Source organism: Bos grunniens, chromosome 3 (assembly GCF_055505025.1).
Source record: "Bos grunniens cultivar Pamir isolate PY7600 chromosome 3, Bosgru_T2T1.0, whole genome shotgun sequence".
NCBI classification, from domain to species: domain Eukaryota; kingdom Metazoa; phylum Chordata; class Mammalia; order Artiodactyla; family Bovidae; genus Bos; species Bos grunniens.
In genome coordinates this window covers 102,323,413-102,337,394 of record NC_141167.1, presented here as the reverse complement: position 1 = coordinate 102,337,394, position 13,982 = coordinate 102,323,413, and the positions used below count along the sequence as shown (strand labels likewise).

The window sequence follows — 13,982 nt, the reverse complement described above, 5'->3', positions numbered from 1 at the left end:
CTGCCTTCAATCCTATAAGCATCCTGCTGCTGCTGCTGCTAAGTTGCTTCAGTCATGTTCGACTCTGTGCGACCCCATAGACGGCAGCCCACCAGGCTCCCCCAGAATCTTGCCTGGGATTTTCCAGGCAAGAACACTGGAGTGGGTTGCCATTTCCTTCTCCAATGCATGAAAGTGAAAAGTGAAAGTGAAGTCACTCAGTCGTGTCTGACTCTTCGGGACCCCGTGGACTGCAGCCTACCAGGCTCCTCCATCCATGGGATTTTCCAGGCAAGAGTACTGGAGTGAGATGCCATTGCCTTCTCCGTATAAGCATCTTATAACACAGCAATTCTACCCCTGGTTATCTACTCGATAGAAATGCATATATATTTCCCCCATAAAAAACACACACCAGTATGTTCATAGTAGCATTTTTCACAATAGCCAAAATTAGCAATGTTTTGGAGTAGAATGGATTAATTGTGATATAGCCATCCACATAAGAGAACACTGTACAACAATGGAAAAGAATGAACTAGGGGACATGCAACATGGATATGTTATGAATATGTTTTTAGATAGGTTAAGCAAAAGAAGTCAGACAATAAAGCATACCATATGATTCCATTTCTACAAAAAGTATAAAAACAAGCAAAATAAAGAATGCTTTCAGAAGTCAGGATTGTGGTTACCCGTGAGGATAGAGGGTAGATAATAACTAGAAGGGGACAAAAGGGGACTCCCTGATACTGGTAATGATTTGTTTCTTGATCTGGGTGATGGTTAGTGTCCAGTGTGTGAAAATTACTTGATTGTACATTTATGAATGTATGTTACTGCATACATACATAAATGTATGCCTTTTTTTAAAGCAAAAAAAAAAAATTAAAAACTGTTTATCATAGCATTAAAATTCCCTTATGATCAGACCTATTATCACTGTCCGGATCACATAATGTCTTGACTCCCACCAGGACCTCACCTGTACCCGACACGAGCTATTCCAAACTTTCCTGATCCAACTGTAGCAAAGCACCCAAATCCAAATTTCTGTTGATGAGCCTTCCAATGCAATACATGTTTCCACCTCCCCAAAGGTGTGCCCGTTGTTCTCTCCTCTGAGATTCCCTTCCCCTCCCTTGCCTCCTTGGAGAATTGCACTCAACCTTAAGGCTCTGCTCGAACAGTCCTACGCCAGCACCCCTCTGTCAGAGCCTGCTCCTGCACCCACTGCATCCTACATACCCTAACTGTAACACAGGCCCCATTCCTTCATAACTACTTATTCGCTCTTCTCCCTGATAAAATCATAAGCTCCTGAAGACTTGATGGCTTATTTAGCACGGTGCCTTGCTTAGAGTAGGCATGTCAAAGAATATGTGTTGCGTGAATTCCAGGTAATGTCATCTGGGATCTTCCCAATTCCTTTTCTTTTGAGAACATTAGACTCCTCAGTTTAGAGAAGCGGTATAGAACACTGGAAAAAAGCAGACATGAAAAGGGGGGAAACAAGAAAAAAAATGAGCAAAGACCAAGAAAGGCAACACTAAGAAAAACTACAGGGACTACTCTTGTGGTCTAATGGTTAAGAATCAGCCTGCCAATGCAGAAGACATGGGTTCAATCCCTAGTCCGGGAAGATTCCACATGTTGCAGAGCAACTTAGCCCGTGCACCACAACTACTGAGCCCGTGCTCTAGAGCCCACGAACCACAACTCCTGAAGCCTGTGTACGGCAACTACTGAGCCCAGGCACCCAAGAGCCTGTGCTCTGCCACAGGAGAAGCCACTGCAAGGAGAAGCCACGCACACAACTGAAGAGTAGCCCCTGCTTGCCGCAACCAGAGAAAGCCCACAGGCAGCAATGAAGACCCGGCACAGCCAATAAAGGAATGAATGAATGAATGAATTTAAAACAGAAATACAAATGGCTAAAAAACATATAAAAGATGCCCAACATTACCAGTAATAAAGGAAATGCAAAAATTAAAATAATAATGAGTTATCATTTGGGGGAATTTCATTAAATTTTGATTTGAAAAGTGTCAGATAAGACACGTAGAAGTACACTCACGGCAGCACTGCTTGCAGTGGGAAAACACTGGGAACAACCCGAATGGTGCACTGACAAGGAAACGGGTGAATAAACTCTGTCACAGTAATACAATGAACCAGTATATTCAGTTGTGAAAATAAATGAACTACAGCTACATGCATCGACATGAAAGAATCTCAAAATTAATATTATGCAAAAAAGTAAGCAGTAGAATACAGATGACGCCATGTACACAAAGTTCAAAACACGTCAGACTAAGCAATACATTACTTGAGTATGTAGTAAAAGTATAATAAAAAACAAAAAAAATAAAAACACAAAATTCCAAAGTTCTGTGGCGGAAGCAGAAGGGTTATGATCCATAAGGGACCCCAGGGAGCTTCAAAGTATTGCTAATGTTCTGTTTCTTAAGGTGGCTGTTCAGTACACAGGTGACCATTTTATTTGCTATGTTTTCAAACTTCCCGTATAGGGACTTTTCTGGTGAACTAGTGATGAAGACTCTGTGCTTCCACTGCAGGGGCACGGGCATGGGTTCGATCCCTGCGCATCAGGGAATTAAAATCCCGCATGCCACATGGTGTGACAGGAAAAAAAAAACAACTTCCCATATACAAAGGTATCCTTCCTTGCTTTTCAGTAAAGTGAGTGAGTTACTTCATGTAAATCCTGCAGAAATATCATTTTTAGATCAAGTGAATGGCAAATTTTAAAGATACTGATAATACCTAGGATTGGTGAGGATGCAGGAAAAAAGACTAATTTCAAATGCGTATCATCAGAGATTACACAAGTATTTTTAGAAGTCAATTTGGCCAATATTAAGAGTGCATACTTTTTTAAACCCTTTGACTAATTCCACTTTTAGGAATATGCCCTATGAAAATCCATGCACATTTACCCAAAGATATATGTGTAAAAATGTTAACTGCAATCCTCTTAACAATACTTAAAGGCCTGGAAACAGCATAAGTAGTCTCAAGGGAGTGAATTAAGTATAGTAATATCCATGCTATGAGATACTACACTGCTGATAAGTAAACCTCTGCAAGTTGACAGGAAAAGACCTCCAAGATATATTAAGTGAGGGATTTCCCTGGTGGTCCAGTAGCTAAGAATCCACCTTGCAAAGCAGACGATGCAGGTTAGATCCCTGGTCGGGGAACTAAGATCCCATGCCGTGAAGCAACCAAGTCTGTACACTGCAACTATTGAAGCCCATGTGCTCTGGAGCCCAAGTGCCACAACTAGAAAGGCTGCATGCCACACACAGAGACTGCACGCGCTGCAATAGAGAGGCTGTGCACCAAAGATCCCACATGATGCAGCGAAGATCCCGCGCTATGACTAAGACCAGATGCAGCCACATAAATATTAAAAAGGTATATTAAGTGAAAAACGCAAGTCACAATTTAATTCATAAAATATGACCTCTTATTTATTTAAGTGCATATATATGTTCAGAGAATTAGTAATTGTCAGCTCCTAAATAAAGCGAATACTACGTGCTGAGCCCTACGGGTCCTGTTCTAAGTGCTTTATATGTATTAACTCATTTAATCCTCACAAGACAACTATATGCTAGGTATAAATCCCCATTTTACAGATGAGAAAACTGAGTCATATAAGTATCTTGCCCAAGGTCACATAATTAATAAGGAGAGGAGTCAGGATTCAAACCCAGGCCCTGTGATTCCAGAGTCTATACTCCTAACCACCATGCCACACTGGCATTTCTTGAAAGTAACCACAACAGAAAAGCACTGAACTCATACACACTAAGCTAGAAAAAGTCTACTCAGCAGTAAAGAATCTGCCTGCAACACAGGAGATTCGGGTTTGATCTCTGGGTTGGGAAGATCCCCTGGAGGAGGAAATGGCAACCGTCTCCAATATTCTTGCTTGAAAACTCCCATGGACAGAGGAACCTGGCAGGCCACAGTCCGTGGGGTCGCAAAGAGTTGGACACGACTGAACACACAGAAGAAATCAGAGGAGTAAAGGGACTTTCAGGTCATATATCAATATTTCTACAGTGTTTGAAATGTCTGCAACAAAAATGCATTTGTGTGACACTCCTATATAAAATATATAAAAGAAAGAGACGGAAAGAAAAAGTACTAAACTTCGAGACAAAGGTGGGGTTTGAGTACAAATGGCACCTACTAATCCTTGAGCAAATCATTTTATCTCTCTGGGCAATTTCCCATCTGCAAAATAGGGGGTAATAATACCTACCTTGCCTGTACTTTAGGCAAGTAGGCAGTAGATATTTAGGAACAGTGTGAAAGCACTTTGCAAACCATAAATCACTTCCCAAAAGTTAGGGAGCATTGACTTTCCCAAGGAGCTCTAGGAAAACTTCAAGGGAGGCGAGTATGTGAAACCAACTGTCTAAAAGGAGCCTGTGAGGGCTTCCCTGGTGGCTCAATGGTAAAGAATCCGCCTGCCAATGCAGGAGACTCGGGTTCTACCCCTGGTCCAGGAAGATCGCACACGCCATGGAGCAACTAAGCCCGTGCACCTTCAATACATAAAAAAATAAAAGGAGCCTATGAATAAATCTAGGGTTCTTTCTGGTACTTCATCCTCCAGAACCAGAGGATCCAGTCTGTAAGCCCACAGACTTCACCCCATAACCTCAAACCATAGCCAAGGAGGAAAACCCAGGCCCCTCTCTATTTGGTGCCACTGGTTTCTGGGGCTGGAGGGACCCCAGGGCTGTGAGCGGGCTTCAGGGAGCTTTAGGAATACTCCAAAATATCCAGCAGGGGGGTCCCCTCTGGGGACTCTCTGAATGGCAAGATAGGAAGGGGAGCCATCTTCTCTAGGGAAAAAGGAACAGAGCTAATCACAAGGTAAGCAGCCTCTAACCTCATAAACATTCCTGGGGAGAAGCCCAGCCACCTCTAAATTATAGGCAGCCTCTCCACTCTGTTCAAACAAATCTCCAGCTGTGACTCACTCCTCAGAGCGGGGATGGGGTAAACACATAGCTAAGGGCTTAGAGATCAAGACGCTAAGGAACAGTGATAGGGAGATAAACAGGGAGGCCCCAGAGGTTCCCACACCTCAGGCTCACGTGAATAGTGGAAAGATCCATAGGAAAATATGTCTCCCCAGCTCCCACTCCCCAGGCTGCTATGAGGGCCATGAGGACTGAATGGCAGATGAGAGTCAAGGGCCTCTGAGTAAGATTGCCCCTCAGCTGAAAACCAGCATCCTTAATTTATCCGAACCCTAAAATACACTCCTCCACCATCTTGTCCCTTGATCCTGTTCCCTGTTTCCACTTGGAATGTCTGTGGTCTCTGAAGCAGCCACCTCAATTTTTCCCTTCTGAGAAATGGAAATAGCCAGCCTCTTGAAACAACGGTTCCCAAGAGGTCAGGTCGAGGAAAGCCCCAGAAAAGTCAAAGAGGCTAGGTGCAGTGATTGGGGGACAACTGTCTCTTGGCTGAGACTCCTAACCCACTGGGCTCACAGGTCTCACAGGGCACTCTTGGTCCTGCCTCTTGCAGGGCTCTCTCGGTCAGAGCTGGCCCTTTGTTGCATTCCTGCTCCTCCCCACAGAGTAACCAACAAAACAGGTGTTTGCTTTTTGTCTGGTTCCCTGCCCAAAGGCATGGGCTGGACAAGCTCTACGCAGAGAGCTAACCAAGGTGATTAGGAGGTGAAATGAGAAAAAGGGATTTAGGGTGGCACCCTAAATTGGGGCAGCTGTTCTCATTCTCTGGACCGCTGGCACAGCAAAACACAGGGGCCAGCAGTGAGAGGGAGGTGGGCTCCAGAACTCTCAACTCTGAGGAAGACACCCTTTTGTTTGGCCAATCTTCATTTAGGAAACCCACCTCGTGCCCAGCCAGCCTGGAATCCCCAGTTCCCGGGCACCCCTTCCCCTTCTCCAGTCTCTGATTACCTTGCTTTGTGATTTTTGCTTTCTTTGCCCCCAAGCCCTAGAAAACCATTTCCTTTTCCTTCCTCTCTATTTTCTTTTCCTCTTCCTGCCCCTGTTGGCCAGGCTTCAATCTGGGCCAAGCGTCTCCCCAGCACATACCTGTTCCCTCCACTAAACCTCCCCACCCCTAGGAGACAAAGGTATTTCACAAGACTGAATCGTGACCCAAAGAGGCACATACCATAATTATCAGCAGGCGAGGAAGCTTGTCCCACCTGCTCTGAGTACACATGTATGGAACCGAAACCATCTGGGTGCACACTCCACCCCACCACTCCCACCTGCGAGAAGTATGGGCAAACGCTGGCGCCCAATGCCTGGTGGCTCCGTAAGCCTCCCCTCTCAAATCCTCCCACAGAGCCCAGCATTCCCCAAATTCCAGGCAGGCTTGGAGACATCATCAGCCGTAGTGCTCCTAAAGGTGAGAACCTGGCAACGAATGGGGGACACAGAATGATGTGGGGAGGAATTTACGGGCTGAGCTTGTGGCAGAGCTCATGAGTGAAAGGAACAGGCAGTCACAGAACTTGAGTGGTTCCTCTGCCCCGGAGTTTCTTTCCCCACCCAGGTGTCACAGAGCCAGGGCTGCCACCGGCTTAGAATTCATTCATTCCTTTGGAGTAAACGTCAATGGCTCCAGAAGAATCCTCTTTTAAAATGCAAATATTCTGACCCAGCAATTCCAAACCTAGGTATTTCTTGCCAAGAGATATTAAAACATAAGTCCACATAAAATGTTAAATATCATGTAGGAAACGAGTTGCCAGTCCAGGTTCGATGCATGATGCTGGATGCTTGGGGCTGGTGCACTGGGACGGCCCAGAGGGATGGTGTGGGGAGGGAGGAGGGAGGAGGGTTCGGGATGGGGAACACATGTATACCTGTGGTGGATTCATTTTGATATTTGGCAAAACTAATACAATTATGTAAAGTTTAAAAATAAAATAAAATTAGAGGAAAAAAAAAAAAAACTTGTCAACAAATGTTCATAAGAGCATTATTCATAAAAAAAAGAAAAGAAGAAACAACCAACCCAATAAGAAGCTACTGTGTCATACAGGGAACTCCACTCGATACTCTGTTATGGCCTATATAGGAAAAGATTCTAAAAAAGAGTGATTCTAAAAAATCGCTTATATATGTATAAGCGATTTGCTTTGCCATACACCTGAAACAAACACAGCACTGTAAATCAACTATACTCCAATTTCAAAACATTTTTTTTTAAAGAAACAACCCAAAAGCCCATTGACATTTATCCATGATGAACATGTCAAAATATTTTCGTACAATGTAATATTTATTATTCAGTCATAAAAAGGAATGAAATGCTGATTCACATTGCAACATGGGTCAAAAACATGCTAACTAGAGGAAGCCAGTCACAAAGGATCACATATTATATGATTACATTTAGATAAAGTATCTAGAATAGGCAAATCATAGAGAAAGAAAGTAGACTGCTAGTTGGGGTCAGGGACTACTGGAGGAAAATGGGGAGTGATTGCTAATGGGTCAGGATTTCTTTATGGGGTGATGAAATATGTTCTGAAATCAGCTGTGTTGATGACTGTACAACTCTGTCATTACACTAAAACCCATTGAATTGTATATGGAATGAGTGATATGTATGGCATGTGAATTATACCTCAATAAAGCTATTATAAAAAGAAAATGAAAATGAGGCCTATAGTGAGCCTTCAGTAAATCAGAACTTTATGGAAAAAAAAAAAAGTCTAAGTTAGGAAAGACTTGGCATTAAACTAATGCAGATTCTGAAGTCCTAAAGGAATGACACCAATTTCAGGGTAAAGACAAAGGTTCAGACTGCAGCTGATGTAAAATTTCAAATCCACTTAGATATTGAGAAAACCTCTTTAGCTAGACTGACCAATATAAAAAATGTAGAGAGGACTGGGTGCTGGTGGAGGGGAGTGTTAGTTGCTCAATCCTGGCCAACTGTCTGCAACCCCACAGACTATAGCCTCTGTCCATGGAATTCTCTAGGCAAGAATTGTGGAGTGGGTAGCCATTCCCTTCTCCAAGGGATCTTCCCAACCCAGGGACTGAACTTGGGTCTCCCACATTGCAGGCAGATTCTTTACCATCTGAGCCACCAGGGAAGTCCGGGGGTGGAGGTGGGGAGAAAATATTCTAAGGAAGGGTAACACTGATAGGATGCTTAAAGGGACCTTATCAGAGTCCAGAGCATCAGGGGACACCAGCTGCCTTGGCCATGATTTCGGAAAAAGGAGAAGGAGGAAAAGAGCCCAGAACAGGATGCTAAAACATGAACCCTGACTATCACTCTAAGACAGTCCCAGCTAAGTTGAGACTAGACAAGCTTATTCAGGTCTTCACTCTGGGTCTATCTAGACGTCCTTTTTGACCCTCAAGATCCTCCACTGGCAGAGGAAAGGGGAAAGGAACAGGTAAGACCAGACATCAACATAATGAGAAGGAGCAAAACTTAACCAGACCAGAGTGTTCTTTCTCCATCCCTTGACCAGGGGGAGTTAAAACAGTCTCGCTGTAAATAACAAAGAGAAAATAATGACTAACATCTCAGCACTTACCATGCGCCAGGCATTGTACTTCATATTTCATATGCATTCTTCACAACCTTATGAAAACGATGTAATTATTATCCCCATTTTACAAATGAGGAAACTGAGACTAAAGAGATAAAATAGTCTATCAAAGTGATCTTGGGCAAAGCAAACACTGAAGCTCTGACTTAGTCCAATGGATCAGACTCCCAGAACCAGGCTCTTAACTGCAATGTTATGAATAGAACCACAATTTAGTCAAAAACTGTGATATAATTTCGTTGGGAAGAAGGGAGAAGGGAAAGGAAGCATGTAAGAGGTGCCAGTATAAACCTTCCTATAATTCCTACAACAGGAAGTCAACAATGTCTAAAACTGATAAATGATAAGCAAACTATTTAGAAACATGGCTATAAACACTAGACAGAACTAAGAGTTAAGAGTGGTAACTTCCACTTTGGGTGGTTTTGGGTGGCTGTTGTTTTAGTCGCTAAGTATAAGTCGTGTCTGACTCTTTGTGACCCCATGGACTGTAGCCTACCAGGCTCCTCTGTCCATGGGATTTCCCAGGCAAGAATACTGCAGTGGGTTGCCATTTCCTTCTCCAGGGGATCTTCTCTACCCAGGGATACAATCTGCATCTCCTGCCTCAGCAGGCAGATTTTTTACTGCTCAGCCAGCCTTAGGTAGGGAATTGCTCACTATTTTTTTTAAAGGCCTTTTATATTACTAGATCTTTTTAAAATCATACACATACATTCCTTTGATTAAAAATGATTTAAAAAGGAAAAGAAAGACAATCAGAGATCATTTAAATTAAGTCTATTGCTGCTCTTGTTACCAATTTTCATCCTCCTCCACTGATAACAGCACTTGGGTTTTGTTTCAGAGAATCTCCCTCCTTTACTGGGTAATTTGGTGGGCCTGTTAATCAAGGAACCCCAAGCCCTGGCCAAGTGGGGAAGGGGCCAATGACACTTTCTCCCTGGAATCTTGAACAGAATGGCAAAAAGACCTAACACAGCTGGAAACAGTGCACCCAGAACTAGAAACCCTCCATTCTCTCCTTTCATTTACCCAGCCCCCAGGACTCCCTTGGTTTAGACTTTTTAAGCTTAAATTCTGTGAGCTGCCTATTTCCTTCTAATAAATTCCTCTTTTGCTTAAGTTAGTTGAAGCCACTTTCTGTTGTTTATAATAAGAGAACTTATTGGAAATGTCTTTTAAAAAATCAATATGAAGTTAATCTGTGCTTTTATTTGCCAGTACAATTTAGTACAGTGGCTTGCAAAGCTTTTTGGCCTTAAAAAACACATTTTACATCACAATCAAATAAATACACATACACATATGTAATATGTAAACAAAGATATAACTGAAACAAAAGTTTCACCAAAAATGTCTACCCTAACACTCTGAGCCTGTTAACTCTTATCTCTTATTTTAAGAAATAAGAAGTTTGTTGTTTTTTAGAGCAGTTTTAGGTTTGTAACAAAATTGACAGGAAGATATAGAAATTTCCCATATACCCCCTCCCCACACACATGCATAGCCATTATCAGCATCATTCACCAGAATGGTACTTTTTAACCAAAGATGAACGTATATTGATACATCATAACCACCCAGGATCCACAGATCATCTTAAGATTCACTCTATGTCAAGTGAGTATGTTACACCTTCCATGGGTTTGGACAAATGTATAATGACATATATCCATCATTATACTATCAAAGTATTTTCACTGCCCTAAAAAACTTCTGTATTCTGTGTATTCATCTGCACTCTCCTCCCAAATTCCTGGCATCCATTGATCTTTTTATTGTCTCTATGGTTTTACCATTTCCAGAAGAGCATACAGTTGGAATTTCTTTCTTTTTTCCTGAAAAGAGAGGTTCAAAGCTTTTATGACTATAAGACCATTCATGGCTCACCCATGCACGGGCTAGACAGGCTGTAGGTAGCAAGCTCTTCCACTAAATACTGCAACTTTTCTTCCAATACTGAGCCCTGTCCCACTGTCCCTGCCCAGTGGAGGTGCAGGCGGACATGTGTAAGGTATTTATTCACAGGAAGGCCACAAGTTTTGCGCCTCTTGTTACAATGAACCCAGATCCCTGTTAGGGTGTGTTACAAATACAGGGGCCATTTCTTCAGGCCTCCTGCTCTGAGCACATCTATTTCTTTTTTAAGGCTGGTTCTGACCCATTAAGTTGATTTTTAGTGACTATGTGATTACGATCAGCAGTTGGAAAGCACTGGCTCCTTGTACCTACTGCAACTGCCTCCAACAATAAAAACAACCCAGAGAATGCAGCAGCCGTATTTCCAGTGACCATGTGTGGTGCACTGAGGCACATGGCCTGGTTGTTGGAGAAACACCAACACAGTCCCAGGGTCCTGACACTCAGCAGGACACACCAGAAAATTAAATTGTCTGCACTGCTGACACCAAAAGAAACAACTTCTTCATTCATTTATTCACTCACTCACTTTGCACATGCACTGAGCACTCATTCAACAATGTGAATATATGAGAGGTTCCTGGGGACTGTCCAGAGCCATAAATTCTGTCTTCAAGATGGCTCAGAGGAAAGGAATCCAGGACAAAGCCTGTCTCCTGACTGATTGATTGTTTACCATCTCCTCTTCCGTAAGAGCTCAGGAATGTCTCCAACACCAGATATGGGCAATAGTGATTTCATTCCCACCTTTGAAGTCAAATAACTTTCAAGTTCAGCCTGGTAAGAAGGAATAAAAGAGAATTTCTGTCTCTCTCTTGTTCTAGAGGCCTCTGATTAGCTTCAAACTAATCTACGGCTGGAGACTGTCTGAATTTCTTGCTATTTTCCAATCCACTCTTTCTGCCCCACCAGACAAGCAGCAAAACATCAAGGGATAGAGTGTCAATTCATTCTCAACACTGCCAATGCCTTAGATTTAAGACTTCTCTGAATCTCTTTTCTACAACAAGCAAAAACTCTAGTCATCCCTCTCCTTTATTTCCCTCATATCCTGTTCCTTGCCTCAGCCATTCCAAAACAGTGAGCAAGCATGTGGAAAAGGACTTGGGTCTAACACAATAGAGGATGGATTTTTCTTCTCATCTCTTCTGTGTCCCAGAGCTGGGGGAGTGGCAAATAACAGAAGACAGGGATGGGGGTATTGGGGTTGGGCAGTAGCAATACTTGAATTGTAATGTGATAGACACTCACAGCCTGGACAGAAATGGAGAGGGGACTGTGAGCCGAATTAAGTGATCATCTATACCCTCAACTTGAAATATACTTTGAAAAGCCATAATCCAGGTGCAGATGGATTAGCTCTATCTCAAGAGCATGCTGAGACAGGAAGACAGAATGGAATCAGAGTGCAGTGGGGGAAAGGGAGGGATACAAACTCCCTATCACCTTAGCTCCCGTTTCATTCTCCTCCAGAATAGCTTGAAAACTGATGAAATAGTACACATTCATTCTGGGTTAGGTTTCCCAGCAGAGCCACAAGCTACCCTCCTCTGAGGGTACGAGGAAAAATCATACGGTCTACTGTGGTGGGGAGGAGACCAAGGGAGTGAGGGGAGCTGGGCAGATCGCTTAGCACTGGAGCAGATGGGAAGGGGTCCTCGCTCCCCCACTCTCACTCCGTCTAGAAACTCGTGCAGGTCACTTCCCTCCCCTTCTCAGCCCAGGTTCTGGCATCCCTTCCATCTGCTTGCTCCGTGCTTGAAGACGGAAGCAAAACCAACCAAAAGTCCCAGGAAGCTATCGGCTGACCGATGGGAGGAGGGGAGCAGGAAAACCTGCATGGGGGAAAGAGCAGAAATCATAGCAGAGAGGTGACCCCAAGCAGACAGCCTCCTAGCAAAAGGTAAGAGTCCTTGGCCAATCTCCGCGTACTTGGAGTTCTACCACCCCACCCTCCAGTCCGAGCCCTAGAATTTCACTTTGTATCCTTTGTCTTGCTACTGCTCGCCCAAAGCACTACGAAGTTCTTTGAAGAGCCCCTGAAGTCACCAGAACCCACAGAAAGGCCTAATCCCCCTCGATAGGAACCGAAGTCCAAAAGAGCACAGGGATCCAGTCCCTGGAGCTCATTCTCCTACGACACAACCTAACAGCCCATAGGACCCCTGAGCAGCGCGCACCGGCGACCAGCGCCGAGGCCCGGGCAGGAGCCGCAGTGTCCTCCCAAAGGGCAGGGAAGCCCTGTGTCCTCGAGCCTCAGAAGAGTCTTTATCCTGCTGACCCCACTACCCGCCGCAAAGTGGTAGAAGAAAGAGAAGCACTGCGAGGAGCTGACCACACCGAGCGCGGCATCAGGTGATGTCAGCGAACTCCTCGCGGGGCACTGGAAATGAAGAATTCGAAAACGAGAATACCAAGCTAGGTAGGCAGCGCGAACGCTTTTACTTACCGCGGTCTGCCCCTCCGGGTGAACGTCCACCAAGGTACACCAGTTATGCGTCCCGTTCATCTTCTCCTGCGGGGGTCGCAGCACAAAGCCCAACCCTCAGCCCTGCAGTCCGGCTCCTACTAAACGGGCGCGCGCCGAACCGCCCCACCTTGTATTGTTGCGTCAGGGCGGGAGCAAGACAGGACACGCCCCTAAGACGCCATTGGCCAACGAGTGGGCGAAACTGTGCAATAGGCGTGGTCTAGATGTATCAGGACACGCCCATCTGAGCTCGCTCTGATTTACGTAGAGGTGGGGATTATGGTTTGGGAGCAACTTATTTGCTTAACTGAAGTTTTGCATAGCATTTTATGCCTATATGAAGAAATGGCAACCCACTGCAGTATTCTTGCCTGAAAAATCCCATGGACAGAGGAGCCTGACGGGTTACAGTCCAGAGTGTCGCAAAGAGCAGGACATGACTGAGCGACTAAGCACATATGCGTGTATGGGCTGTACCTCAAACATTAGTCTTGGCTTCACCTTTCAATTCCAAGACCAGTGTTTGTAAGATAGAATCACCCTGCCAGCCCCTAGCGGATGAGGAGTTGGAAAAGTCTTCCATTCTCCTGTTCCTACATATAGGCCAGCCTGTAGGGTTTGTGGAGCTGAGCAAACCTTACAGACTTCCAGGACCAGCTCACTCAGACTGGCCTAAGCCAGTCTGGCAAGTGCCCTTCCCTGGCAGGAAGCCCAGGCCAAAGTCAATGCCAGCTTGGCTATGGGTGGGGCTTGTTTGGCAGAAGCTATTATATCGAAGCTGCCCTTATATAGAAGGGAGAGGCGGGACACATTGCCTTAAAAGGAATTTGTATTCTTGGGAAGGGATAAATCTCAATTTTTCCAGTGGCATTTGCTCCCTAAGCCCCAGGTTAGCATCTTAAGGGCCCATAAGAGAGGTTGGTCAAGCAGGACCTTGGAGCTTCTTCCAGCCCAACCGCTCTTGGCAGGTGGCTTCTCAATGGGGCTATGATCTTCATGGAC

At 44.5% G+C, this 13,982-nt stretch overlaps 1 protein-coding gene and 1 non-coding gene across 13 annotated transcripts in view; both read right to left on the bottom strand.

Moving 5' to 3' along the window:
- The window catches only part of TUFT1 (tuftelin 1), a 50,322-nt gene extending 37,242 nt beyond the window's left edge, over nucleotides 1-13,080 (bottom strand). For all 12 annotated transcript variants that reach the window (XM_086392667.1, XM_086392669.1, XM_086392671.1 and 9 more), the window contains exon 1: nucleotides 12,960-13,080. Coding sequence is in view for 8 of the 12 variants with exons in the window: in XM_086392670.1 (XP_086248796.1) it covers nucleotides 12,960-13,019 (60 nt within the window). In the remaining 4 variants the exon portion in view is untranslated. The remainder of the gene's footprint in view (nucleotides 1-12,959) is intronic.
- LOC147376458 (small nucleolar RNA SNORA11) lies at nucleotides 10,596-10,726 on the bottom strand. Its single transcript, XR_015161707.1, has one exon. It is a non-coding gene; the product is annotated as a small nucleolar RNA SNORA11 (small nucleolar RNA).
- Nucleotides 13,081-13,982: the final 902 nt, after the last annotated feature.